Source organism: Lynx canadensis, chromosome F1 (assembly GCF_007474595.2).
Source record: "Lynx canadensis isolate LIC74 chromosome F1, mLynCan4.pri.v2, whole genome shotgun sequence".
In the NCBI taxonomy this organism is placed as follows: Eukaryota; Metazoa; Chordata; class Mammalia; order Carnivora; family Felidae; genus Lynx; species Lynx canadensis.
The window spans coordinates 64,495,987-64,523,019 of NC_044319.2; the positions used below are offsets into that span (position 1 = coordinate 64,495,987).

The window sequence follows — 27,033 nt, forward strand, 5'->3', positions numbered from 1 at the left end:
ATGCCTCTCGTCCTGCCGTCCCGCCCCGGGCCTGTGTCGCCGGGTCGCAGGCGCTGGCAGCTGCAGCGGGGAGGGGGCGACTCGGCAGGCCGGGCCCGGGCGCACGGTCCCCTCGGCACCCTGCGGGAGGCGCCGGGCCGGGACCTGGGAGCTCGCGGGTGCAGACAGGTATTTCCAGTCGGGCCGGGGAAGGGGCGGGCGGGGCGGGGAACGCGAGCCGGGCCCCCCCACCCACCCCCGAAGCTGCGCGGATCCCCCCGGGGGTCCCGCTCCCGGCCGGGCTCGGCTGTCTGGCCCCGCGCCTCTCCCCGGCCGCGCGCGGACGGCGGGGGGCTCGCGGGTGGCGAGGCCCGGGAGGACGGCGGGCCAGCTCCGGCGACCCGGGGCCCGCGCGGCGCGTCTCCCCCGCTCCTCCCCGGCCGCTCCCGGCGCCCGGAGCTCCGCCAGGGGGCGACCCGAGCCCGCCGCCGCGCGTCCCGCCCTCACCGAAACTACAACTCCCAGGCCGCTCGGGGGTCGCGGCCGCCCCGCCCCGCCCCGCGGGTCGGCCCCCTCGGCGGCGGCGGCGGGGCGCGGCGGTCTCCCTGGCGACGCGGGCGCTGGGGCGCCGGGCGGGAGGCGGTCCCGCCCCCTATTGTGTGGCTGCGGGAGCCGGGCCGCGCGGCGCCGGGCAGGTGAGGGCGGGGGCGCTCCGGGGCAGGGACGGCCGCCGGCGGGGCTCGCGAGTTCCGGGGGAGCCGAGGCGGCGGGGGCTGGGGGCGCCGTGGGATTCTTCGGGGGAAGCAGAACTCGAGTTGTGGGGAGTGAAGTGGGGTTTTGGGGGGGGCGGGTCGGGGAGGGGGATTCCCGGAGAACCGGAGGCGACTGGAGGTAACGCGTGCGTGTGTGTCTGTGTGTGTGTGTGTGTGTGTGTGTGTGTGTGCGCGCGCGCGCGTCGGTGCAGGGGGGTGGGTCTTGGGGGGGGGGGGGTCCAAAAGCAAGGGGGGTTAGTTCAGGGGTCCGGAGCAGGCGAAGGAGAAGGGAATTCAGGGTGGGGTATCCGGAGAGTATTGTGGGCTGGGGCCGGAGAATTTTCGGGAGGGCGATTCCCGCGGAGAGGATGGGTGGGGACTCTGCGGGCGACGGGAAGGGAGTGCCTGGAACCGCGGAGGACCTGGTGCAGTTGGAGATCAGGTGTGGAAAATGGGAATTTGCGGGGAGGTGGGGGGGGGGGCTGTGAGAAGTAGGGATAGCAGGAATCGGAGCACTTGGTGGGGAGACCAGACGGGTGAGGGCATGGGGAGGGGGCGCGGTGGGCAGAGGAGTTGGAAGATCATAGGGAAAGCAGAGGAATGCTGGGGAAACCCGGGTTACTGGGGTGCTCGGAAAGCTGAGCCGCGAGGGAACTGGGGCTCCCATCCGTTTGGGAGAAGCCCTGTCGGGGAAGAATGGGAGAGCCCGCCGCGGGCAGAGAGAAGCCAGGGGAAGGTTTGCTGGTGAGTCGTGCGGAGTTACATACGCGGGGCCATTAAGTAGAGGCAGGGGTCGGGCTGAGAGACACGGTGGGGGAGGGCGGGATGCTTTACAGCCAGTCCGGGACTGGGAGGCCGGGAGCGGGGTGGAGGCCAGCCCAAGGCCGCAGCAGTCCCGCCCCCAGCCCACTGTGACCACCCTCTGGGGCCCACAGGAGTTCCTACCCTGCGCACCCCCGGGCTCACTTTGTGCTCACTAGGGACTGGCAGGCTTCCGGCTTCAGGGACCATGCCTCTAGGGCCGGGGAAGGGAAAGCCTGGCAAAGTCTGGGCCCTGAGGACACTGGAGGAGAGCGAATGGGAAGCTTTGGGGTGAGGCACTCGGGTCGTGCTGTCTGGCGGAGCGAGGGCTGCTTGGCAGCATCATGAAGGGAAAGTGGTGCCAGCTGCCTGTCCCGGGACCTGCCCAGGCCTGGAGGGTGCCGTCCCGGCCCCCAATTCCAGCAGGTGGGGGAGGCATCTCCTCTCCCCGCTGCCTGACTCAGTCACTGCTAAAGCAGTGTTGGGAGGCTGAGTGGAGAAAGAGATCCGGCGTCCCTCCCCCAGCTTCCAGGAGTCACAGAGGCTGGGGAGGTGGGCGAGGGATTGTGTGCGTGGGTTCCCTGGGGGCCGCTTTCTGGGGGTTCCCGCCCAGGTTTTGCCCTTCACTGGCTCTGTGCCCCTGAGCAAGCCCTGAGCAGGGTCCTTGTTTGTCACTGTGGGGTGAAGGAGTAATCCTGGTTCTCCCTGGCGATCTGCTACTTGTTATCAGCATCAGGACTAGGGAAAGAACAGAGAAGAGGCTGAGCCATGGGGACCCTTCATCTCCCATTTTCTGACAAATCTTTTTCCAAGCTCAGCTTCCGGCACGTCAGTAACCTGGGTTTCCCCAGAAGGCTCTTCAGATCTTTCCAACTCCTCTGCCCCACCCTCCCCGTGTCCTCCCCTGTCAGGTCTCCCCACCCAGTGCTTCCCTGGTTCCCAGAGCCCCACCCCTGCCCTTAGCCCCCAGGGTGGCAAGATCTCTGGTGTCTTCGTCCCTCCCCTGCTTCTCTGCTCTCCTCTCTCTTCGTTTGCTCTCCTCCTGGCCTGTCTCTGACGGTGGGGTTTCTTCTGGTTCCCAGTATTGGCCCACTCGGCATGTTGCCTTGCGTTTGTGTTTAGATCTGGTGGTGCTCCAGGGAGCGGCTGCATCAGGTGTTACGTGAGCCAAGCCCTAACCGTGCAGAAGCGTGAGAGCTGAAACCTGCTACCGGATCAGAAGGCATCCCTCCCGGGCTTGCTGGGCTGTGGACACCTCCCGGGCCCCTCCGTCTGGGCCCCGTGGATAGGAGGGGCCGGCCGAGCAGGCAGCTGGGCTATGTTTGCTGCCTCGGTCTGGCCGTCCTCAGCCTGGTCATCAGCCAGGGGGCTGACGGTGAGCCGGATTCCCTGGGCTCAAGAGCTCCCCGCCGGCCTTGGAGTGGGGGGCATTCCCCGGGGCGGGGGAGGGGGGAGGGTGTTCTCTGTGAGCACGCGGGGTATGGGCCGAAGAGCGCTGGTTCTGGAGAAGTCGAGCTTCTCTCAGCCACTTCACAGAGTCCTAGGATCGCGCAGAGACCCTGAGGGAGCTCCATGTCCCAGCCCTGATTCTGGTCCCCGTTGTCTGCGCAGGTCGAGGGAAGCCTGAGGTTGGGTCAGTGGTGGGCGGGCTGGCGACAGTGCGGTGCTGGGCTGTGACCTGCTGCCCCCGGCTGGCCGGCCCCCGCTACATGTCTCGAGTGGCTGCGCTTTGGATTCCTGCTCCCCATCTTCATCCAGTTCGGCCTCTACTCTCCCAGAATTGACCCCGATACTTGGGTAAGACAAGGGATCAGGAGGTACTGTGAACACCCCAACAGAGGGGGCTGGGTGGGGACGGGCAAGACCTCTCTTAACTGCTCTGCCTTCCCCCCCCCCCTGCGTCATGCCAGTTGGGGGGTCATGCCAGTTGGGGGGCTCTAGGCGGCTGGCAGGTGGGTTGACGGGCAGCAGGGTGGGTGGGTCTGTGGCCTGTGTTCTTCTCCAGCGGAGGCTGGGGGGGGGGTCTCCGTTCAGAGGTGCGTGTGCACGTCCAGAGGTGCGTGTGCACGTCCAGAGGTGCGTGTGCACGGAGGGTGGGCTGGGGAGGGCCAGGATCCCTAAGGGTCAGGGAATGGATGGGGCCAGGCTGGGTTATGTGGCTCCTGTACTAACGAATGGACCCTCTCCCCTCCCCCGGGGCTGCCTTCCGAACCCCTGCTGGCTCCCTCAGAGGGCTGGGCTTCCTCCTAATCCCGAATGGAGTCTTAATCTGAGCGGTTTAGTGCAGGCCTCAGAGGGCAGCGTGTGGGAGGGCTGGGGCTGCTGGGCCAGACAGTGTTTAGAGGGAAACCCAGGAAAGGCCACCTTGGGGACGCTGATGGGGGAGGGGACCCCCACCTTTCCCCTCTTTAGTTTGAATCCTGAGAGCAGCTCTGAGATTGGCTGAGCTGTCCCTGAGGGGCAGGCTGAGCTCAGGCAGGTGCCGCCGGAAGGAGAGTTTATTTTCAAACCGGGGGCAGTTGTTGGCAAACAGCCTGGTGGGAGCGGATGTGTCTACACAAGCCCCGTGAGAGCTGATGAAAGCCGGGCCCAATTAGGACAAGTGGGGTAAAAAAACAAAACAAAAAAAAACCAAAAAAAAAACCTGGCTGTGCCCACCAGCCCGCCCTCCCTGCCTCTGCGGGGCCGGGGCTGGGCCGGGGCTGGGCCGGGAGGGGTTTGGGCTGAGGGCTGAGGCTGGGTAGATACAGAATGTTGCCTGACTGAGGACGGGGCAGGGGCAGGTGGAGCGGAGGAGGGAGAGGAATTTTCCTGGGATTCCTAACTGTCCTTCTCTCTACCCGTCTTGGGGTCCCTCGGGCAGACAAGCCGCTGGCTGGCCGGCTGGCCACTTTGCTACCTGTGGGTTTCCTTTCTCCGTGTCGTGTCGCTCTGAGCTTCGGGAGCTGTGAGCGGTAACCCCTCGGGGCTTCTTCCTGCCCCTGCCCTTAGTGCCCACCCCTGCCCCCGCCCCCAGTAGCTAGTCCAGCCAGTCTGGGCAGTCAGAGCTGGCGGGGAGGGCCCTGTGCCCATTAACTCTCTTACTGCCTCCCGTCTAAGGGGCCTCTCGGCCTTTGTGCAGGGGACTCCGAACCCGCAGTTGCTAAGCAACGGGAGGTGGAGGTTGCTAAGGACAATGCCGTCCTGTCATAAGCCCTCTGGGCAAGTGAAGGAGAGATGGTCTGGGACTGCGTGTGTGAGGCTGGTGGCCTGAACGTGGGAGGGACCACGCCTGAGACCCCAGCTCCCAACCTTTGAGGACTCCAGAATCCATCTGGCGAGGGGCCGGATTTACAGACTAGCACAAAGTGGTGAAAAGCGGTATAAAACAGGCTGGGACGCCTTCCTAACCCTCGCGCTGACTTGGTCTTTGACTTTCATGCTGTCTTTCTTGGGAACTTCGGACAGCGCGGCTGGCAGAAAGGCATGAGTTTTCTCTCTGTCCCGAGTCGTTTGCTGCAAGGCAGTTCTCTTTTTTTTTCTTCCTTTTCTAGTGTTTATTTATTTTGAGACAGAGAGAGACATAGTGTGAGCGGGGGGAGGGGGTCGAGAGAGAGGGGGACACAGAATCCGAAGCAGGCTCAGGCTCTGAGCGGTCAGCATGGAGCCCGACGTGGGGCTCGAACTCACAAACCGCGAGATCATGACCTGAGCCGAAGTCGGATGCTTAACCCGACTGAGCCACCCGGGCGCCCCAAGGCAATTCTCTTATTCTCAGAACACTCCACCCTCCAGGCCTCTCCCCTTTTTTTCCTGCAAAACCTTCCTTGTGGTCACAGCTCCCGGGAAGCAGTAGTCCTCTCGCTTCGTGGTCCTTGGAACCTCTGAACACAGCAAGGAGCATCTCTTGAACTGTGTATGTGAGCTTGTACATGCACGTGCGTGTGGGTTCTCTGCCTTCTGAGAGCTGGAGAGAGCAGTCAGTGTCTCCCGCTTCCTTTACACACCCCTGCATGTGTGGGGCGGGGCAGGGCGCGGCGGGGGAGGGTCTGAAGCCCACCAGGCTGTGGCCCTGCGGGTGGAGGGTGGGCCTCCGGGAGGGGCCCGGGACTCAGGAGGACTCAGGACTGACTGCCTGCCCCTGGCCATCTTCCTGTGCCGTGCCACAAGTCTAGCAGCCCGTATCTCCCAGAAAAGGGAGGGCACGCAGTATGCCTCCTTGAATGTTCAGATCCGCAGACATTTAGAACTGTTATCCGCTGACCACCAACACCCTGAGTGGGAACACCCTGGATGTGATCAGTGCTGTGTGCCCCGAGCGTCACTTGATCCTAACCCCATGGTGCACTGGAAAGTGTTCCGCATCTGGAGAAAGAAGGCCTGACTTTGTCACTTACAAGCCGTGGGATTTTGGAAGGAAGCTTCGTGTCCGTCCTTTCCTCTCTAATGGATTTCTTGCGAGGATTAAATGTTACATGGTCCACATTCAGTGCTCAATATCCCTTCCTCTTCTTGCTTTTCTCGTAGAGCTCGAAGACAACCGTAATGAGAAGTGGCTATCTTTTGGAACTTAAGGGGACTTTGCACTCTGGGGTCGCAGGGCTCCGTGGCCACACAGATGGGGGTTACGGAGGAATCCCGAAGGGGGTGTGTGTGGAAGGGTGTGATCGTGTTAAATATTTACCCGCAAGGCCTAGGCTTATCTCCTAGGTGGAGATTTCAACACCTGGCCCTGGAAACAGGTCCACCCATCCTGGAGAGTTCACACCCCTGGACCTCATCCTTGAAGGAAAAAGTCCCTTGCCTAAGGCCACCACGCCAGCCTCAGCCTGTTCAGTCTCCTCTCCTTCCTGATGGCACTAGATTATATCCCTGCAGGCTTAGATTACATTTTGGAAAGATCACCCTGGAGGTAGAAGGGAAGCAGGAGGACAGCTTTAGAATTTCTGGTATCGGAAGGCCAGTCGGGGGCACCGGTCTGGTTGTTGGGAGGGACGTGCTCAGGGACTGTCTCAGAGCAGTAGTTGTTCCGTGTCAGCCCAAAGATTTAGAAAATCTCATTTGTCCGCATCGAAAGTCAAGGTGTGGTGGGCTGATGAATGTAACGGAAGGCGGGCTCGGGGCCAGGAGGCCTTGGGGTGGGCTGTGGAGTAAGGCGAGAGATCCTCCGGGACCACACTAAGGTGAAGGCGGAAGAGAAGGAACAGAGCAGGGCAGAATCTCAAAGCCCTGCTGAACGCGCAGACGTGGGCGGGTGACGGAGAGGGGTCTAGGCAGTCCCAGGTGCTGGCAGGGCGGTGTGGTGCGCCGTGGGGCCAGCCGCTGCTGGGGGTGGGTGGAGACACCTGCCACCAGGTAAGGGGAGGCCCGAGATCGAGTCCCGCTTCTGATTTCACACCTTGTGCTCATCCGTTGTTCGGTATGTGAGCAGTGAGCCGCCTGCCTGCCCGCGTCCCTTCCTCCCTCCCTCCCCAGCCAGATTTGTCTAAACCTCTTTTTCCGGATGAAACCCGAGTTTGGCCAGTTTTGCCCAAGGGAATACACCGCAGAGCTGGGCTCTGGGTCTCCTGGCTCCCGAGTGTGGGCCTCTCTCACTAGGCTGCACTGCCGGTGACCCCCGAAGCTGTGTGGGGAGGGGGCCGAGGGATGTGGGGGGCAGCCTCAGTCTGAACCTGGTGGCGTAGTGGATGCTGACGGAGGGTGGGCGTGTGTGTCTGCCTGTGCTGTGGCCGTGTGGCTTTGTGGAGCTCCGTGTGGCCAGTCAGCCGGGGCCCCGGGTGCCCTGGGGCGTGAAGGGATGGGGTGAGGAGGCTGCTGACCTTGCTGCCTGGCTGGGATGGACTCTGGCCACCCTAAGGCGCTTAGGCCGTGATAATAGCCCGAGGGATTAGGGGCTTTGGTAGGCGAGGTCTGGGTCCCTGCTTGGGCCCCAAACACTGCTGAGGTTTCCAGGGCCAGTGCTCTGGCGGGAGGGTCCTCCAGGAGCCATACGTTGCCCCTCCGAAGCGCCCAGGGCTGGGGCAGATCCTGTAAGACTCACGAGGAGACTAAGTGTGGCTCTTAATTTTTTTTTTTTTTTTTTAACGTATATGTATTTTTGAGAGAGACAGAGACAGAATGCGAGTGGGTTAGGGGCGGGGAGAGGGAGACGCAGAATGCTCCAGGCTCCGAGCTGTAAGCATAGAGCCCGACGCGGGGCTCGAACTCACGAGCCGCGAGATATGACCCGAGCCCAAGTTGGACGCTTAACCGACTGAGCCACCCAGGCACCCCTAGGTGTGGCTCTTAAACCGCCCTTCTCCCAACGGTCCTTGAAGCCGGCTGCGGTTCAGTAGGATGTCTTGTGCACCTGCTACCACTCTGGGTTCTCTTTGTCTAAACTGGATCTCAGCTGCTAAAAGGCAGGAGTGATCCGGGGCTGAATGGAGGGATCTGCCCTCGGTGACCCCAGCCCCACCCGTGTCTCTCCGGTCCCCCGCTGGATCAGGGTGACTGGAGGAGACAGGGCCTCGTTCTTGACCTTGAGAGTAACCAGCGTGACCAGGGTTTGGGGCTCCTCCCCCAGGGCGAGTCCGGCTGCAGAAGGGGCATCTCTCCGGATCGAGGGGCTCCGAGCGGAAGACCAGGGCTGGTACGAGTGCCGAGTGCTCTTCCTGGACAAGCACAGCCTGAGGACGACTCTGTTAACGGCTCCTGGGTGCACCTTACAGTCAATTGTATGAACCTGGGGGCAGGTGCCGGGGTGGGGGGGGAGCCGCATGATGAGGACCTCTGGGGGGGGTGGTTCCGGGGCCCCACCCTCGCTGACACTCCTGTTTGCTGGCTCACTGTCTGCATCTTGCCCCTCCCACCGCCACGCCTGCCCTCCAGCGTTGGAACTTCCTCTGTCTTCCCCGTCCCTGCCTCTCTGGCCGGGAGAGGGGAATGGGTAGGGGGCTGCCGGGCCCTGAGCGAAACACGGCTCACGTGTTGAGACGGCGTTTTGTGTTCTCAAAACACCTTTTCACCCAGGACCTCATGAATTCTCTGTCAACCCTAAGAAGGAAGGAAGGTCAGAATCCTTCCCCTTTCACGGATGGGGAGACCGGATCCTGCCGCTGCTTAGGGGCAGAGCGGAGTCTGGACCCAGGCCTCCGGACCCCCAGACCGGTGCCAGGGGCCACTAGCTCTCCCCCGGCTCTGACACCCCTCCTGTGCACAGCCCCAGTTGCTAAGTCTGCAGGCCAGTGCGGGGATGGGCTGGTGCCACCCTCCCTTGGCCTGAGCTCAGCAGGCAGGGTGGCCCTGGGCTGGGGACTCCCGAGCAGTGCGGCCGGCCGGTGGGCTGAGGCCTGCAGCCCTGACCGGTGTCCCTGCTCTTTGGACTGAGAGCCCCTCTGGCATCCCCTGATGCCTCTCTCTCCGCAGCACCCCCTCAGCTCCTGGAGACCCCTCCCCAGTGCTGGAAGTTCAGGAACTGGAGCCTGTCACCCTGCGTTGTGTGGCCCGTGGCAGCCCACAGCCTCATGTGACTTGGAAGCTCCGAGGACAGGATCTTGGCCAGGGCCGGGCCAGGTGCAAGTGAGTCCCGGGGCTGGGCTAAGTGGGCCTGATAGGGTGTGAGGGGGAGGCTTGGGGGCGGGGCTAGAGGCCCAGGGGCCAAAGGCCGAGCTGGGAGACTGGCCCGGGAGGGACGCCTCATTGGCTTCCTGAGCCTGGGGTGCTGCTGCCCTCTGCCGGCCAGACTCGGAAGTGCAGGGTCTGAGGCCCGCGGGAGGGAGGGAAGGGGAGGCAGGGGGGGGGGGGGGGGGGGGGGGCAGGAGGAACCTTCCTCATCCCCTCCTACCCTAGGTGCAGAATGGGACGCTGTGGATCCGGCGGGTGGAACGCCGCAGCTCTGGGGTCTACACCTGTCAAGCCTCCAGCACCGAGGGCAGTGCCTCCCACGCCACCCAGCTGCTGGTGCTAGGTGCTCTGGTGGGGGTGCTGCGGGCCGGAACTAGGGACCTGTATGGGGGGCTCTGACCTGTGGCTGGGGGTGCACGTAGCAGGAGAGGACACAGGGGCGTGGAGAGAAAGGGAGCTACCAATGCAGGCTGGTGCTCTAAAAACCACATCTCTCTCTCTCTCTCTCTAATTTTTTTAATGTTGTATTTAGTTTTGAGAGAGTTCAGGGCAGGGGAGGGGCAGAGAGAGGGGAACAGAGAATCCAAAGTGAGCTCTGCGCTGACAGCAGTGAGCCAGATGGGGGGCTCGAACTCCCCAACCGTGAGCTCATGACCTGAGCCGAAGTCGGACGCTTAACCTCCTGAGCCACCCAGGCGCCCCTCTAAAAACCAGCATCTTAATTTTAAACGGAGCAGTGAATGGATGAGTAGATATTTAGGGCCAGCAGTGTGGGTGTAACCCCCCCCCAGCCCCCCAGGTTCTCATCTATATATAAAGAGGTTCATATCTACATTTTAGGACTAGGTTAAGAATTTAATCAGGTTCAGGTGAGTACAGTGATCAGCACTTAGTAACTCCTGTCCGAGACCTTTCCGTCTAGAAGGAAGCTAAGAGACGGCCTGGACTCTGCCTTCGGAGAGCCTCTTCTAAAGGGAAGGCAGATGAGTTAGCGAAGTGTCACTTTTCCCTGGTTCTGTGGGAAGGCAGCGCTGAGGAACTGTTAAGGGCCAAGCCCGCCAGGGTCAGGAAGGCCTGAACGAGTCTTACCTACCCTGCTAACTTTGGGCCCTCACTTCTCTCTGCCTCTCGGCCTCCACTGCTTCATCTGTGGAGACAGTAATTCCTGGCACAGAAGGCTCTTGTGAGGATTAAAGAAATGGTTGCAGGGAGGTGCTCAGCGGAGCGCCCCGCGTGTCTGTCGTGTTCTATAGGCCCCCCGGCTCGGATCGTCACCTCCTATTCCCGACGACCCAGGCAGCAGAGCCGGGGAGGGGAGGAGAGCAGTGGGGCGGTAGAAGGGAGAGACGGATTTGCAGGGATGATGCGGCCTGGCCAGACGCCATGGGAAGAGCGTTCCAGACGGGGTTTCGGAGAGCAAAGGCGTGCAGCCGGCCCGGGACACGACACGCCCACAATGAGCTGAAAGGGTTCTTAAGGGTTGGCGCATGAAAAGACGGTTGGCCGGGCCGGGAGGGGTTGGATCCCGAGTGCCACGAGGCTGGATCGAGAAGTTCGAGCTTGCTGTGGTGGGAGCCAGGAGTTGTGAGTTCTTGAAAAAAAGATTTTTTTTAATGTTTATTTATTTCGGAGACAGAGAGAGAGCATGGGTGGGGGAGGAGCAGAGAGAGAGGGAGACACAGACTCCCAAGCAGGCTCAGGCTCCGAGCTGCCAGCACACAGCCCGATATGGGGCTCGAACTCCCAAACCGTGAGATCATGACCTAAGCCAAAGTCGGTCGCTCAACCGACTGAGCCACCCAGGCGCCCCAGGAGTTGTGAGTTCTTGAACAGAAGCGTTGTGTTCTGGCCGAAGGGGGTGTCTCTGTGCGAATGGCCGCTGGAGTGGCCAGACGGGGGAGCCTCGGTCGGGGATCGTGCTGTATCCGCTGGTGAGGTGTTGGGCACCTGCATTAGGGTAGGACACGTGGAGGTGATTTAGCAGGCGACCAGCGGAGGAGGTAAAGGGTAAATGAGCAGAGAGTGAGCCTGCCTCCCCCTCCCAGACATACACGCACATGCAGGTTCTAGGCGGGGGAGTCCGGGTGAATTGGGTTGTCCCTGGTGGGAAGGGGATCTGGTCTGGGGAAGAGAAGGAACTTGCGTTAGGTACAGGGGTTAGGGCTGTTTCAGTTCCCCTATTCCAGAGGGCAGATGGCAGGAAGAACTGTAGAGGGACCTCAGGGCTGAGGCTCTCTCTTCCCATGTGCTCCCCCACAGGCCCCCCGGTCATCGTGGTGCCCCCCAAGAACAGCACGGTCAATGCCTCCCAGGATGTTTCCTTGGCCTGCCGGGCTGAGGCGTACCCCACCACACTCACTTATAGCTGGTTCCAGGACAGCGTCAACGTGTTCCACGTTAGGTGGGGCTTGGGGTGGGGCGGGGGGCCCGTGGGCAGCCTTGGAGGAGTCCCCCGGCTCAGCGAGCCTGGACCCCTGCCACACGTGCCACATTGCAGCCGCCTGCAGCCCCGAGTGCGGATCCTGTAGACGGGAGCCTGCGGCTGCTGGACGCCCAGCGGACGATGAGGGCCGCTACACCTGCGTGCCAGCAACGGCCTCCGGCGCCCGCCTCGGCCTCTGCCTACCTCACTGTGCTCTGTAAGCCTCACCGGCTCCCTCCCCAAGCCTGCTCCCTCCCCCTGGGCCAGGCCAAGTTCCTGCCCCCACAGCCTGCCACTGCTTCCCCCACCAGACCCAGCGCAGGTTGACAGCGATGCCTCCTGAGACCCCCCTGCCCGTAGGCATGCGGGGGGTGATCCGGTGCCCGGTCCGCGCCAACCCCCCACTGCTCTTCGTCAGCTGGACCAAGGATGGGCAGGCCCTGCAGCTGGATAAGGTACAGACCTCCGGGCGGGGGAAGGAAGGGTGTGGCTTGGTGTGATCCTGGGCAGGCCAGCTGGGGTGGAGTTAGCTCAGTGTAATTCAAGTCAGTGACTAGGGATACACCCCTTCCCCGGGGGGGGGGGGGGCTGTGTGGGGGTGTTTGTGGAGGAGCACAGCATCCGTCCTGAAGGAGGGCACAGCCTAGAAGGGGTAGGACAGAGCACAGACACTCTGCTGGAAGGCCAGGGCTGGTTGAGGACAGATCAGCAACAACTTCTGGGACCTTGGTGATGGGCCTTGGGGGGGGGGGTGGACAGACATTCGGAGCAGGAACCAGGGCCCCGAGGCAGGAAACGGTACCTCGCTTGTAGGGCGTGACGAGTCCTCGAGTTTGGGGGGAGCCACGTGCCCGTGGGTACACGGTGCTGCAGAAGGAAACAGGTTGGGGCCAAGAGGGAGAAGCGTGGGTACCAAGTGAATATTACGTTCTTACAAGCAGTTGGGGTCTTTGTCCGCCCTCGTGGGCGACCACCACATCTTTTAGTCCTAGTGTCCCCGCTCCCGGGGGCTTCTGCGATAGGAGGACTGGATACGCTTTTGTTGGAAGTTACAAAAAAGTCTGCAGCTGTTGAGCAGTGGTGCGACAGCATCGGAGCTGTGAGCGGGAGTGAGTCTGTCGGGCGGATGGAGGGCACAGTGGACACAGGGAGAGGGGTTCAGAGGCTGCGAAGTGGTCCAGGTGAGAGGTGAGGGGGGTCCTGGGCGTGGACGGGCTTCATGCCTAGATGGAGGCCTTCCCGGAGGAGAGATCTGGCGAGCAATTCGATGGGGGAGTGAGGAGTCCGGGTTAGTGGGACAGTGGGGCCCTTGACAAACAACAGGGAAGGCAGGGAAAGGAAATGGATTTGGAGTGGAGATGCTGACTTTCATTACCGGGGTGCCGGACACCCCGGCAGGCAGGGCTCAGCTCCAGGGGGCGCCGCTGGAAAGAGAAGCGTAGGCCTGGAGTTCAGCAGGGGTCAGGCTGGAGGAGGAGTCCTCTGCAGGGATGTGCCTTCTCCTTCCTCCCCGCCCTCTGCTGAACCGCTTTCACTTCCCCGCAGCTCCCTGGCTGGTCCCAGGGCCCGAGGGCTCCCTGATCATCGCCCTGGGGAACGAGGATGCCCTGGGAGAATACTCCTGCACACCCCTACAACAGTCTCGGTACTGCAGGGCCCCCTCCCCGGTGACCCGCGTGCTGCTCAAGGTGAGGGTGGCTGCGGGCGCCCTGGCGAGGGGGGCAGAGCAGTCATCGGAGTCCAACGGTGGCGGCGGCAGCTGTCAGACTCAGTGCTGGCGATTTCTGTAGAGGTGGTGCTGGCGAGGTGGGTGTGAGGGGCGCGTACGTCCCAAAGTAAGATACCTGCCTGCCAACTCGCTAACCTTGGCCTCGAGGAAAAGGGTGTGAAGCAGAGGAGAGGGTGAAGGGTGTTCCGGGGAGGTGTGTGCCCCACAGAGAGGCCTCCCAGACCCCCATTTCCCTCAAGCCCCGCCGGGGAGCAGAGGACAACAGGTAGGGAGACCCTGGGAGATGGGGTGTGATGGGAGCCCCAGAGAGGGGAGCGGCCCTTAGATGGCAGTGCGGGAGGCCCTCCCAATGCCAGATCTGGCTTGCAGGCTCCCCCAGCTTTTCTAGAACGACCTAAGGAAGAATATTTCCAAGAAGTAGGGCGGGAGCTACTCATCCCCTGCTCTGCCCAGGGAGACCCCCCTCCTGCTATCTCTTGGGCCAAGGTAAGGCTCCTAGCCCCGCTCTGCCCACGCGCACACGCTCTGCACCCCTGCCGCTCCCTGCCCCTTGTCATCTGCGGGAAGGAGGGAGCCATCGGAGGACAGGGTGGGGAGGACGCTGGAGCTGCCCTCGGTGAGGGGTGGCCGCATGTGTCCTCAGGGCTGACCAGTGGTTCCGTAGGTGGGCCGGGGGCCGCAGGGCAGGCCAGGTGGGCAGCAACAGTAGCCTCATCCTGCGACCGATGACCAAGGAGGCCCCATGGGCGCTGGGAGTGCACCGCTAGCAATGCTGTGGCCGAGTGGCCGCCTCCACACATGTCTACGTGCTGGGTTAGTGGCTGGAGAGCAGGCTGGGGCCAGAGGAACCCATGTGGGACAGGGGACGGGAGAATCATTTGTGGAGGTCCACATGGGGATGGGGGGCAAGGGGCCCTGGGATGAGGGTTGGAGGTCAGAGGCCCTGGGAACCCTCCTTAGCTCTTTACCTGACAAGCCTCCCCTCCCCCCCCCGGCTCAATTCCCCTCCCCAGGCACCAGCCCACACGTTGTCACCAATGTGTCCGTGGTGCCTTTGCCCAAGGGTGCCAATGTCTCCTGGGAGCCCGGCTTTGATGGTGGCTATCTGCAGAGATTCAGTGTCTGGTATACCCACTGTGAGTGATCTGCCGCTCCTGTCCCCCCACCCGATTCCCTCTGGCCCTCTGCCCTTCCTCCCACCCTTCCATCCCAGCCCCGCCCTAACTCTGCTGCCCTGTTTCCAGGGGATCTTTGGTGTTCAGGGCCCAGGTCCCGAGATCCTGGACGGCTGAGGGGAGGGAACAGGTCAGTCTCTGGACTCCAGAGCTTCCTGGCCCTCCTAGTAACGAAGTCCCCCCGTTTCCTCATGTCCTCCAGGGCCAAGCGTCCTGACCGAACCCACCACGACTGGGTGTCGCTGGCGGTGCCTGTGGGGGCTGCTTACCTCCTGGTGCTGGGGCTGCAGCCCCATATCCAGTACCAGTTCAGCGTCCTAGCGCAGAACAAGCTGGGGAGTGGGCCCCTTCAGTGAGATCGTCTTGTCTGCCCCCGAGGGTGAGAGATCTCCCCCCGCCCCAACGCCAGCATCTGACCGGACGGGATAGGACTGATAGGGAAAACCTGGATTTGGCACGACGTGGGTGGGAGGGGGCGGAGGAGCCGGGCAGCTTGCGGTCCACAGGGGTTTATGGAACGTGATCGGGGGTGTCTTTAGGGGCTCTGGGAGAATGGCTGAGCATGGAGTTGGGGGCGGGGAATAGAGGGGTCGGCATGTTGTCTGTCTGCCCATCTCATGCCTGTCTGCCCTGCTTAGGGCTTCCCACCACGCCAGCTGCCCCCAGTCTTCCGCCCACTGAGATGTCACCTGCCCTGTCACCTCCCCGAGGCCTGGTGGCAGTGAGGACACCCCGGGGGGTGCTCCTGCATTGGGATCCCCAGAACGGTCCCTAAACACTGGATGGCTATGTCCTGGAGGGGGCGGCAAGGCTCCCAGGGCTGGGAGGTGCTAGACCGGGCCGTGGCAGGCACAGAAATGCAGCTGCTGGTACCTGGACTCATCAAGGTATGTGTGCGAGGCAGGCACAGGGAGGTTCCTCCCCGCGGTGCTCCGGGCCCCGGCTCCGTTCCCCAAACCTGGGCTTCTCACCCTCCATTCCCAACTGCACGGTCTTTCTGGACAGAGCTGGGGTGGGCGGTGCTGGGTCCTGACCCCCTCCCCGGGACCCCCCCCCACCCCCCAGGAACGTTCTGTATGAGTTCCGCCTCGTGGCCCTCGCAGGCAGCTATGTCAGCGATCGAGCAACACGGCCAACGTGTCCACTTCGGTGAGAACCGGCGGGAGGGCAGAGCGTAAGCACGGGGGGGGGGGGCGCTGAGCCCACTGTCGCGGGCACGACCGCCCCTCGTGACCCCTCGCCCAGGCCTGGAGGTGTACCCCTCCCGCACGCAGCTGCAGGCCTCCTGCCCCAGCCGGTCCTGGCGGCGTGGTGGGCGGGGTCTGCTTCCTGGGCGTGGCTGTCCTCGTGAGCGTCCTGGCAGCCTGCCTGACCAACCGGCGCAGGGCAGCCCGCCGCCGCCGCAAGCGCCTCCGCCAAGGTAGGCCCCCGAGGCCACGCCCCCGCGGGCCCCGCCTCCCGTCCCAGCCCCGCCCCCCGGAGGTGGCCACCCGCCTCCCGCGCAGGGCAGGTGCGTCCTGTCCGTCCGCACTTGTCTGTCCCCAGCGGGGAGGGTTTGCCCGCGGGTGTTGGGTGAGGCTGTGCGCCTGGGGCTCTGGAGGGCCTGAGGTTTGCCGGTGTCACCTCTGGTTCTGCCCGAACAGATGCGCCTCTTATCTTCTCCCCGCCGGGAAGTCAGCTCCGCAGTAAGTCCCTCCACCTCCTCCGCTTCCTTCGGCCTTCCCTCTGCGCCCGCTGTCTTGGCCTCCTAGGTGGTGCCTTGGGGTGGGCGGGGAGGGGCGGAACAGAAGTTGGAAGGAGGTGAGGGCGGGAATGCAGAGGTCCCAGCCTGGGGCTGCCCACTGTTGGCTGTGCGCCTTTCTGCCACCCCTCCACCACGTGCGTCCTGGTGTCTGTTCGCTGTCCCTAGCTCTGCTCTGTTCACCAAACCTCTCAAGGCTGGTGCTGGGAAGGGGCCTGGCTCCCTGACACAGAGCCGGATCCCCTGTCCTTCCCCAGCTCTGCCTCCGGGTTCGGGCAGTCCTGACAGCGTGGCAAAGCTGAAGCTCCAGGGCTCCCCGGTTCCCAGCCTGCGCCAGAGTCTGCTCTGGGGGGAGCCCGCTGGTCCCCCCAGCCCCCCTCCGGATCCTCCACCTAGCGGGGCCCCTTACCCCTGGAGCCCATTTGCCGGGGACCAGACGGCCGCTTTGTGATGGGACCCAGCGCCGGGACCCCCCAAGAAAGGTCAGGCTCTGAGCGAGCTGAACCTCGGACCCCATCCCAGCACCAGGCCAGGTCCTATGACTGCAGCAGCAGCAGCCCCAGCGGGATGCCCCAGCCCCTCTGCATTGCAGACATCAGCCCTGTGGGGCCCCCTCCCCGAGGCCCGCCCAGTCCTCTGCCTGGTCCAGGACCCCTGCTTCAGTACCTGAGCCTGCCCTTCTCCGGGAGATGAATGTGGACGGGGACTGGCCCCCTTTCGAGGAGCCCGGGCCTGCTCCACCCCAGATTACATGGATACCCGGCCCTGCCCCACCTCATCTCTCCTTCAGCCCCCGGACTCCGCCCACAGTGTCCCCCAGGGCAGCGCTTCCTGGGGCTGTGGTCGGGGCCGGGGCCACCCCAGAGCCCCTGTACACGGCACTGGCCGACTGGACACTGAGGGAACGGCTGCTGCCAAGCCTTCTCCCTGCCGCCCCTCGGGGCAGCCTCACCAGCCAGAGCAGTGGGCGGGGCAGCGCCCTCGTTCCTTCGGCCCCCCTCCACAGCCCCCTCTGCGGGAGGCAGCTACCTCAGCCCTGCTCCGGGAGACACCGGCAGCTGGGCCAGTGGCCCTGAGAGGTGGCCCCGAAGGGAACACGTGGTGACAGTCAGCAAGAGGTGAGGACAGCCCCTGCCCTTCCCCACCTTGGCTCCAGTCCCTGCCCAGACTGCCCCACCCCTCTCCTAATACACTGTGCCTTCTGGGCTCTCCCACCCTGGGACCAGGAGAACTTGTCTCCTTTTAGAAGCTTTTGCCGAGGTCCGGGGATCTTCGGGGGAAACCCCATGGCCCAAGCTGAGTTGGGGGACTCTGGGTTTGGGCTTTTCTGCTCACCCTCTGTTCTTCTCGCCGTACCACGCATTTGTCCCCTGTGACAGGAGGAACCATCTGTGGATGAAAACTATGAGTGGGACTCAGAATTCCCCGGGGACATGGAATTGCTGGAGACTCTGCACCTGGGCGCGGCTGGCCCTCGACCCCGACCTGAAGCTGAGCCAGAGCTAGGTGCGTGAGCCCCCAGGAAGGCGGTGCGGCACCCCCGTTCACGTCTCCCCCCTCTGTTCCCAGCCGGGCCCCGTGCCCCAGCCTTGCTCCTCCTGCTCCCCCTTGGCTCATCTGCACCCGTGACCCCCAGCCCTGTCCTTGCTGTGCCCCCCTCTTGCAGATGTGAAGACTCCAGAGGAGGGTGGCCTCTTTGAACGCTGCCCGTGCTTCTGGCCCCGAGGCCGCTGTGCTGTCCTCCGGGAGGAATTCCTAGCTTTCCGTCGCCGCCGCGATGCCACTAGGGTCCGGCCACCGGTCTATAGACAGCCAGTGCCCCACCCCGAACAGGCCACTCTGCTGTGAGAGCGCCTGATAGGAGGCTGGGTGAAGGCACACAGAGCCTGCAGAGGGGAGGCCCCAGCAAGCCCTAGCTCCGGCCTGGAACACTGTTCCTGCAGCTCTGGTGGTGGTGGGCTTGGGTGGGCTTGCTAGGAGGTGTATATGCCGGGCCCCCGGAGTCCGGGGACTGGGACAGGGATCTTAGATCTGCCCGTGTGTGTGTGTGAGTGTGTGTGGTGACGGTGATGGTGTTTGTGGTGTGGGTGAGGTTTTTTACAGGTGAATAAAGAAAGTCTGACAAATGTTTCTGTGTGTCTTCTGCCTTTGCATCTGAGAGGGAGGTAGGAAAAGCCCCGAACCCTTAAAAAGGAGGCGGCCCTTCCTGAGTGGACAGGGCTGCACTCAACATCCTTTCAAAAAGCATTTATTGAGTGCCTGCTGAGGGCATCTCCTAAAGACCAACCGTTGAGCTAGACGCTGAGAATGAACAAAGTTCCCGAAGTCAAGCCTTTGCCTTGGTGAGTTTTTGCCAGTTGGTGAAGCAGGCAAAGAAACGGTTACGGTGTGATGTGATAAGTTCTGTGATAAAGCTAGGTGTTGGATATTGTGGTAGCACAGAGGAAGGAGTCCACAAACAATGAGTGGTTACAGCACGAACTGGGGACAGTGCTTCCCCTGGGGAGCTCCTCACGGGATGGGAGTAACAGTAATAGCTAGTCGCCGCTGAGCACCTGCTATGGGCCAGGCACTGCTCTAGGCTATTCATGTATATCATTTCCTTTTCTGTAACCATGGGGTCGGTAGAATTATCTATTTTCTAGGCTGGCCCGCTGAAGCATAGAGGCTTTAGTCATTTGCCCAGAGGTCACACAGTGGGCATGGGGTAGAGCAGATCAGATCAGAAGTGGGTCAAGGGAGGGAAAGCATCCCAGGCAGAAAGCACAGAGGAGTGAGAACAGTGGGTCTCCCAGGGAATCACTTGGTGGACCTGGCTCTCAGGGCCGGGCAGGATTGGGGAACGAGGGACAGAAAGGTGGAAGGACGCTGGTGGTGGATGTCCTTGGAAACCAGGCCAAACAGTAGCTTCTGTATTACAGGAAGAACCCCACTGGTGGGTGTAGGCAGGGCTCCACCCCAGGGGGACTGCTCAGCAGAAGCCGGAAGAGGGGTGCTCCTTCAACCCTAAGCTATGCTCCCCTTCATTCACAGACACAGAACTGCCAGCCTCCCCCTCCTCCCCCTAAGGCCTCCTCTTCTGATCCCTCCAGGATTAGGAAGAGATGCCGGGTCAGAGAGGAGGAGACTAAGGGGAAGAAATCAGGTCTGAACCCTGGGTCCCAACAGTGGTCACGCCCCCTGGGCCCCGGGGGCAAAGAATGACCTCACTGTCAGTTCCTGCCCAGGCCTGAAGTAGGTGGAGAGCGGGAGCACATGCGGGTACTGTCCTGGCCTGCACCCCGGTACTGTCCCACCTTAGCCAGCTGGAGGTGGGGGTGGGGTGGGGGTGGGGTCTACCCGTGCCTCCGTTTACCTAACCACCCTTTTTAAATGAAGACGCTTCTTCCCACGTAAACACGCCCACAGTCTTGCGCTAATCTTCCAGGCAAAAGCTTCCCACCGAGGCCACACGTTGTGAGCTCCCAGGTGCAGACGGTGGTTCTCCTGGGTGGAGACCACTGCAGCCGCCCGCGTAGGCCCGACTCCCCAGACCCTCCCGCCCACTGCCCCTCTCCCCAAGCTCTGCCCTCCGCCCCGGCGCTGCGGCGCCTTTAAAGCCTCTGGGCGCTCGCCCCGCCCCGGGTCCGCCCCGTCCGAGGCGGGAGCCGCTGAAAACCCCCGGCCCGGCCCGGGCGCGCCACTCGGCCCGCAGCCCCCGCCCAGAGTGCGCCGCGCCGGCCCGCCAACGGTGAGCAGGGGGAGGGCGGGGGGCGCGCCTCCGGGAAGCGGGAGGCCCGCGCCGGCGACTTGCTCCCGGGGCCGGCGCGAGGGTCCGACGACGGCTCTGCTCGCCCGGTGCTGTCGGGTCCTGTCCCCAAGCCCCGACCCGGCATTGCCGGGCGATGAGTCAGGCGAGGGTGCGGGTGCACCGACGGGGCGTCCGTCCGCAACGGGGACCGGGCCGTCGGGGTTGACGAGCGGAGGGCGTCGGCGCGTGGCTGGCGGGCTCCGAGGGACCGCGCGCCCGAGCTTCCCCGCGACCCCTCACTTCCCGTTGCAGGAGCACGTGCGGGGGCCGCCCTCTCTGTGCCTCCTCCCGCCGGCCGTCTTCCTGGGGACTCGGGGTCGCGGGCTGGGGAGGAGAGGCCCCCGACCTCGGGGGGTGGCCGCCGGCGCGCGGGATGGTGTGGGGAGGGGGCTGCTTGCGGGAGCTCCGGTCCACCCCCCGCCCCCCCCCCCCGGCCGGGCCCCCACCCCGCGCCCCCTGCTGCTGGGAAAGCCGGCGGGGCCGCGGGCGGGCGGGCCGCGGGCGGCGGGCGGCGGGCTGCCCAGACCACTGCGTCACCCCAGCGGCGGGCTGTGGGTGACTCATCCGGCTGTAACGGCCCTGGGTGTGGCGAGGCGGGGCGGCGGGGCCGGACCTGCAGGACCGGAAGTGGACGGCCGCCTTCCCGGCCCCGCAGGCCTCCCAGAGCCCCCTTGCAGCCCGTGCCCGGGAAGTTCTGGGGGGAGCCTGGCATCTGGGAGCAGAAAGGAGCGTGGCGGGAGTGAGGGTCCCGGGGATGGGGGGGGGGCCCAGTGGCTTGGATGGGCTTTCCCGAGTTCTGACCGCGGAGCACCAAAGAGAGGGACAGCTCCCCCTCGCCGACGCCACCCCCCCATTTCCCCTCCCTAGTCCCCCGGGAAGGCCCACAGCTGCTGAGAAGGCCAAGGCAGGCTGGGGAGGGGGGGGGCCCACCCCGCGGAGGCGGCGCGGTCGTCTTTGGCCGACTGCACCCCCCCTCCAGCGCCCCAGCCCTCCTGCCCCCTGGGGATTGGCCTCTACTGCTTTCTCCACCCCAGCCCTTCTCCCTCCAGGATTTTCAGGTATGGGGCTCTCTGGCTCCCGACAGTCCTTCGGTTCCCGGGGCATTCTTCTCCTGAACTGTTTCCCGGAGTCTGTTTCCTCTGCCCCCAAACTCGTAACTTCCCACTCCTCCGGATGCCCCCCACCATGGCCTCCGCAGCTGCCCCCCCCCCCCCGCCTCCCCCGCTGCGGGATCCCTTGCACCTGCCCCACCACCTGAGAATGCGGCCAGGGGCCCCTTTCCAAGGATGCCGCCTGCGGCCCGGTGCCCAGAGCCTCGTCACCACTCCACTCCACTCCATGTGTGCGGAGTGCGTGTCTCTGCCTGGTGCCCCCACCCTGCCGGGTTCCTGTGTTTGGTACACAGAAGCCATGGCAACGGCCCCCACCTCACCCCTCCTCCCGCAGCCTTGAGGCTTCCTGTTTGTGCAGCCTCAGCTTCTCTTCTGCTCACTGACTTGACGGTGGGGGGCTGCCCCGCGTGGCTCCTTGGTCACAGGTGTCCATCATCCTTGCTTCCGCCTGCTTCCTGTGCGCTTCACTTTGGGGACAGGGACCCCCCATCTCGCCCTTTCAGAATAGCCCTGACCCCCCGACTCTCAGGAGTTCCCCCGCGTGCACAATGAATGGAGAGTCTCTGCCTTCCGCACGAAACACCCCAGCCAGGGACCCTTTCCCTTGACATCTGCGTGGGGTGGGGCGAGGTGAGCGTCCTGCCCCGGGTCTCTGGTGGGGGTGAGGGGTGTTCCCGCGCCAGGCCCGCCCCCCAGGTGGTTTCAGCGGTAGGTCGTCTCTGTTGGGACCCCCAGCCCAGGCATCTCCTACACCGCTCCCCACCCCAGTAGGCACCTGGCTGTCTTCCTTCCTTTGAGGGAGGGCTGCTGGGCTGAGGGCTGCCCAGGAAGGTCCCCTGGGCGTCACTAGGGTGGACCCGCTCCAGCTCCAGCCGGCCAGCCGCGGCCCATCGGCTGGCGCCTGCCCCAGGGAGCCGGAGGAGAAACAGCTGTGGACAGGCTGGCGGGCTGCCCCGCCCCTTCCCCAGGCCCCTCCCCTTCCCAGCTCTCTGCCCCACAGCTGTGGCACCTCAGGGCTCACGGGCTGTGGCCCCAGAGTGGAGCTGGGTCCAGTCTCCAGAGTGGGGAGGGACCCTCAGCGTCATCCCTGTGCCCAGAGGTGGGTCTGGGAGGCCAAGTCCGGTCTGCCCCTGTGGAGGGGACACTGCTCTCCACTGCTCTCCCCTGCTAACCCTGCTGCCTGGGTTAATGATTCTCCTGCCCTTTCTCTCCCTGGGCCATCGTGATCCTTGGCCTCAGGCCACGTGGCTCCAAGGAGACACAGCCCTGAGGCCCAGGGGACCGTAGTGAAGCTGCTCTCAGAAGAGAGGTCTAGACATTGGGCCAAGAAAAGGGGGCTTACTGGTGGCTGCCCTTCATCTCAGGTCTCCTGGACATGCCCCTGTGTGCCAGGGGCCCCGGGCTGCTGGGGCTGGGCTGGGAGGAGAGACACTTGTCCTCCTTGCTCCGCAGGCTTCAGCCTGCCCTCCCCCAGCTGAGTGTGTGTGTGTGTGTGTGGTGTGTGTGTGTGTGTGTGCCTGGTGATGTGGGTCAAGGCCCAGACCGACATTTATCTGGCCCAGCCTTTAGGCGGGGGAAGGGGGGGAAGGGGAAGCGGGGGGGGGGGGGTTGCTCTTAATGAAGTATAAAATAACTGATTTGTGGGGAGGATTCCTTCGGGAAATGTGCTGCTGGATAAGCTGGAGTGGAAAGGAACAGCCATGTTGGAGTGCGGGGGAGGGGACTAGCCTGAGACCCAAGGCTGAGCGGCCAGAGGGGTTTGAGGTGACTCTGCCCCTGTGACCTGACTCTTCTCCTGAGCCCCAAGACCCATGGCTGGGGGGCAGGATTGTTTAGCCTGGGGTGTGTGGGAGAGAGAGGGAGCCTGAGTGACTTCAGCCCTTAAGTCTGACCTGGTCGAGAGCCGGATGTGGGGGGCAAGAGTGTCTCCCTTTCCTGTCCTTGAACACAGGTGCTTGTTCTGGGGACTCCCCCTGTATGAGCAGCCGGCAGCTGGCTGCATTTCAGAATGGAAAGGGAAGCTCATTTATAGAGCTGATGGGGACAGGAAGTGAGGTCCTGTCCTTTCTCTGGTCCTGGCTCCCCCTTGCATGAGTAGCATTCCCGAGACAGCTCCATGGGGTCCCGGAGGGGGGACCTAGGTAGTGAGGTAGTAGGTGGGGACAGACTGCCCACGGGCCAGGTCTGGAAACCACCCAGTTCTTCCTAAGTGAGGTCTCAAATGAAGCTGAAACCCTCCTGTGCATTTCCCCAACCCTCCCTCCCCTCCCAGGTTTCCCTAAAATACCACCGAGGCTCCCGTGTCAGTTCCCTATTCCTGCCTCACAAATGAGCACAAACTTAGTGACTTAAAGCACATCGTGCGGCTCTAGAAATCCCCCCGGAGGTCTCACTGGTAAAACCAAAGTGGCAGCGAGGCTGCGTTCCTCCTTGGGGAGTTTAGGGGAGAATCCCTCTCCGGGCCTTGTCCAGGACGTGGGCCTGACCCTGACCCTGACCCTGACCTGACTCTGCTTTCTTCTTGCTTCTCCTGCTCTGACTTGCCTACCTCCCTCCTTCGCTTATAGAGACCCTGGCTGTGAGGACACTGGGCCCACCTGAATGGTCCAGGGGACCCTCCCCTTCACTCAGTGACATCAGCAAGGCTTTTTTTTTTTTGCCATGTAACATTCACAGGTTCTGGGATTTAGGGTGTAGATGCCTCTGGGGGGCCATGATTCTGCCCACCGCAGCTTCTAGAAAGGAGAGTAGAATTTGTTTTGACTGCCCAGTGGTTTCTCGTGGGAGGTTCCTTTTGCTTGCCGAAATCTTTTAAGGACCTACTTAGACCTCCTCTTCCAGGAAGCCTTCCAGGTTGCTTCTGCCCACACTCTCTTCTGCATTTCCGTGATGTGGGGTCTGACTGTGTAGGCCTGTGCGGTATTTGTCGTGTACAAGCCTTACCCTTTCCTGGGTGCTCACTTGGTTTCTTGTTGGCATTCTGGGACCCAAGGCTTCTGTCTCTCCCGCAACCCCCAGCACAAACAGTGGGTGCTCCGTGAAAGCCAGTGGCTAAGTGAGGGCAGTTGTGTCCAGTTCTCTAGCTCCTGGCAGAGATCTGCCTAGCCATTCCAGGTCTTCCTCCTCTCCCCAAATCATCTCCCTTCCAGGGCTGAAGGGTTAGAATGGCCAGCTTGCCTTTGCTAAAGCTGACCACCCCAAATGAGGGGCTGAACCCCCAGGCTTGGCCTCATTTAGCCCAGATTCTATTCAGTGGGTTTTCTGTCTCATCTGAGTAGTGGGGCTGTTCAAATGACATCTAATGGGAGGACTCCGTGTCGTAAACAGACTGCTCGTCACAGGGTTGGGGGAACCCAGAGATGGCCCGTGTGGCCCCTTAACCCTAGAGCTCTGAGCAGTGCTAATTCAGCCTGTGCCCCGGAGTCAGGCCGAAAGTTCCCTCCTTTGATGGCGGGTCTCGAGGGGATACGGAGTGTGTCCCTGCAGGCTGCGGAGACCTGACTGCGGTCCTGGCCGCGTCTTGTCCCCAGCTCCCACAGCCACCGCTGCCCTTTGGAATGGCCAACAGGGGACCCGCCTACGGCCTGAGCCGGGAGGTGCAGCAGAAGATTGAGAAACAGTATGACGCGGACCTGGAGCAGGTCCTGATTCAGTGGATCACCACCCAGTGCCGCAAGGATGTGGGGCCGGCCCCAGCCTGGGCGCGAGAACTTCCAGAACTGGCTCAAGGATGGCACGGTGAGAGCTGGGCCCTTCTGACTGCAGGCGCCCGGGACAGAGCCGGGCCTGGGGGCGCCTGGGGTCAGTTCAGCTGCGGAACTGCGGGCACACCCGTCCCACGTCCTCCTCAGCCCGGGCACCTATCTTGCAGAGGACCCGTGTTTTCCTCCCTCCCGTGGAGTGAAAGGGAGGCCGAGGGGACACAGGGAAGAACCGGGGTGGGGGGGAGCGGGGTGTTCTAGGCAGTGATGCTGGAACAGCAAGGCTTTCACTCTGGGTTCAGAGGCAGGGGCTGGGCGGGAGGGAGCCCGGGCATCCCTCCCGGTGGAGGCGGAGCGCCTTCAGGTAGGACAGGAACCGCGGGGGCTGAGCGTCTCTGGCAGCGGCACGGCCTCACCTCTGCACCCCTGCTGTCCTCACCCAGGTGCTGTGTGAGCTCATCAACGGGCTGTACCCCGAGGGGCAGGCCCCCGTGAAGAAGATCCAGGCCTCCACCATGGCACTTCAAGCAGATGGAGCAGATCTCTCAGTTCTTACAGGCGGCCGAACGCTATGGCAATCAACACCACCGACATCTTCCAGACCGTGGACCTCTGGGAAGGTGGGCCAGGGCCGGGGCCGGGGCCGGGGGTGCCGTCACCCTGGAGGCCAGAGGCTGGGCTAGGCAGTCTTGAAGGGAGAAGGGGGCGGGTTTCTGGCACCTCGCGGACAGGGGTGTGTGTGTGTGTGCGCGTGTGTGTGTGTTTCATGGAGGAGTGGGCCGTGTTGGGGGTTGGGGTGGTGGAGGGTGTGGGGATGAAGAGGAGAAGAATTGGGAAGCCAGGCTTGCTGACCACGTGGGTGGAGGTGGAACCCCGGCACCAGGGCCCCAGCACGGCCGAGGCCAACACACCGCCTTCCCCTTCCCAGGAAAGAACATGGCGTGTGTGCAGCGGACGCTGATGAACCTGGGTGGGCTGGCGGTCGCCCGGGACGATGGCTTTTCTCTGGAGATCCCAACTGGTTTCCTAAGTGAGTATCGCGGGGCGTCCCGGGGCCTGTCCCCGTCCCTAGAAAATGGTCCCGCTCAAAGCACGTTTACATCCATCACCATCCCGAGTCCTCGCTGCTCTCCTGGGACGGCAAGGGACTGTCCCTTCTGAGACACGGGGAGGGAGGTGGCTCCGGGGGGAGCGAAGCTGGTGGCAGCACCCGAGCCCCCAGGGAAGACACTCACCCGGGGCCGCCTCCAGCCCCTTTCTCACCAGCACTCTCTCTCGGCCCAGGAAATCCAAGGAGAACCCTCGCAACTTCTCGGACAACCAGCTACAAGAGGGCAAGAACGTGATCGGGCTACAGATGGGTACCAACCGCGGGGCGTCCCAGGCAGGCATGACCGGCTACGGGATGCCCCGCAGATCCTCTGATCCCACCGCGCCCTGCCCCGCCCTCCCACGGATGGTTAATATAATGTATATTTCAGCAGGACATTCCCCGAGAGCCCCTGGGGCTCGCAGGACTCCCCTCTGCCAGGGCGGGGGCCTGCCTGCCTCCTCTGGGGGCACCCGACGGCGGGCTCTCCCCCTGGGCTTACTAATACATTTCCCTTCCTCAAACCCACCCAAACTGGACCAACCACAACTGGCCTCTTTCTCCTGGGACCAAAATTTGGGGGCCTCGCCACCCCCAGCGCATACCTCTTCACTTGCCCTTGGCTTCTCTCCCCACGACCCCTGAGCTCCGTGCCCTCAATCCATTCCTTGCCGGGGGTCAGGGACTCCGCCTTCCGGCCTTCCTTCCGCCAGCATGCCTCGCCCCCAGCTGTGGCTGCAGGGACCTAATTTATAGGGAGAGGCCTCCCCGGCCACAGCCAGGCTGCGCTCACCACACATCAAGGCAGCCGGCCCCTGGCAGGGGTCCTCTTGGCTTCCCATTTCCATCCCCTGCTGTGGCTGGGGCTTGAAAAACCTGAGTTTGCTGATTTGACTAAATATCTCTGCCTTTTTTTGGATGGACTTGGTTGTTCTAGGGCCGTGAGCCCTCCACTGGGAAGGGAGGAAACGTGGGGGCAGCGTGGTGATTGGTACAGGGGAGAGGGATTTCGGATGAAAGGCTGCGATCCTCACCCCCATCTGTGATTTTCTTCCCTGTTCTCTGGCTCCCGTGGTTTAGGTGAGGGTAGGTTGGGGTTGAGGATGGGGCCTCGAAGCTGCCCTTGGAGGGTATGCGGGCGGTGCCCACAGCTACCC

At 63.3% G+C, this 27,033-nt stretch overlaps 3 protein-coding genes across 3 annotated transcripts; all 3 read left to right on the forward strand.

The window, feature by feature from the left end:
* IGSF9 (immunoglobulin superfamily member 9) lies at positions 1–18,313 on the forward strand. Its single transcript, XM_030302063.1, is given in 47 exon segments — positions 1–674; positions 1,667–1,823; positions 2,730–2,907; positions 3,144–3,170; positions 3,173–3,244; positions 3,247–3,329; positions 3,625–3,655; positions 8,097–8,174; positions 8,177–8,227; positions 8,919–8,948; positions 8,951–9,075; positions 9,342–9,459; positions 11,376–11,517; positions 11,614–11,636; positions 11,639–11,671; positions 11,674–11,703; positions 11,706–11,726; positions 11,729–11,755; positions 11,850–11,863; positions 11,865–11,993; positions 13,084–13,096; positions 13,099–13,226; positions 13,637–13,753; positions 13,932–13,954; positions 13,956–14,007; positions 14,009–14,042; positions 14,045–14,080; positions 14,281–14,407; positions 14,645–14,783; positions 14,785–14,821; positions 15,081–15,241; positions 15,243–15,330; positions 15,510–15,560; positions 15,563–15,601; positions 15,688–15,717; positions 15,720–15,743; positions 15,746–15,862; positions 16,086–16,127; positions 16,441–16,575; positions 16,578–16,862; positions 16,865–16,921; positions 16,924–16,988; positions 16,990–17,163; positions 17,165–17,301; positions 17,563–17,567; positions 17,570–17,689; positions 17,850–18,313. Coding segments are annotated over 47 exon segments (4,461 nt in total). The 3' UTR covers positions 18,032–18,313.
* On the forward strand, positions 18,253–21,598 carry LOC115504867 (basic proline-rich protein-like). The gene is made up of 3 exons (XM_030302065.1): positions 18,253–18,270; positions 19,746–21,031; positions 21,511–21,598. Exons 1-2 carry the CDS (start codon positions 18,253–18,255, stop codon positions 20,838–20,840), a joined length of 1,113 nt encoding a protein of 370 aa, XP_030157925.1. The 3' UTR covers positions 20,841–21,031; positions 21,511–21,598.
* Positions 21,536–26,795, forward strand: TAGLN2 (transgelin 2). Its single transcript, XM_030303403.1, is given in 9 exon segments — positions 21,536–21,715; positions 24,616–24,768; positions 24,770–24,823; positions 25,230–25,307; positions 25,309–25,362; positions 25,364–25,406; positions 25,715–25,783; positions 25,786–25,816; positions 26,071–26,795. Coding segments are annotated over 9 exon segments (1,011 nt in total). The 5' UTR covers positions 21,536–21,637; the 3' UTR covers positions 26,522–26,795.
* Positions 26,796–27,033: the final 238 nt, after the last annotated feature.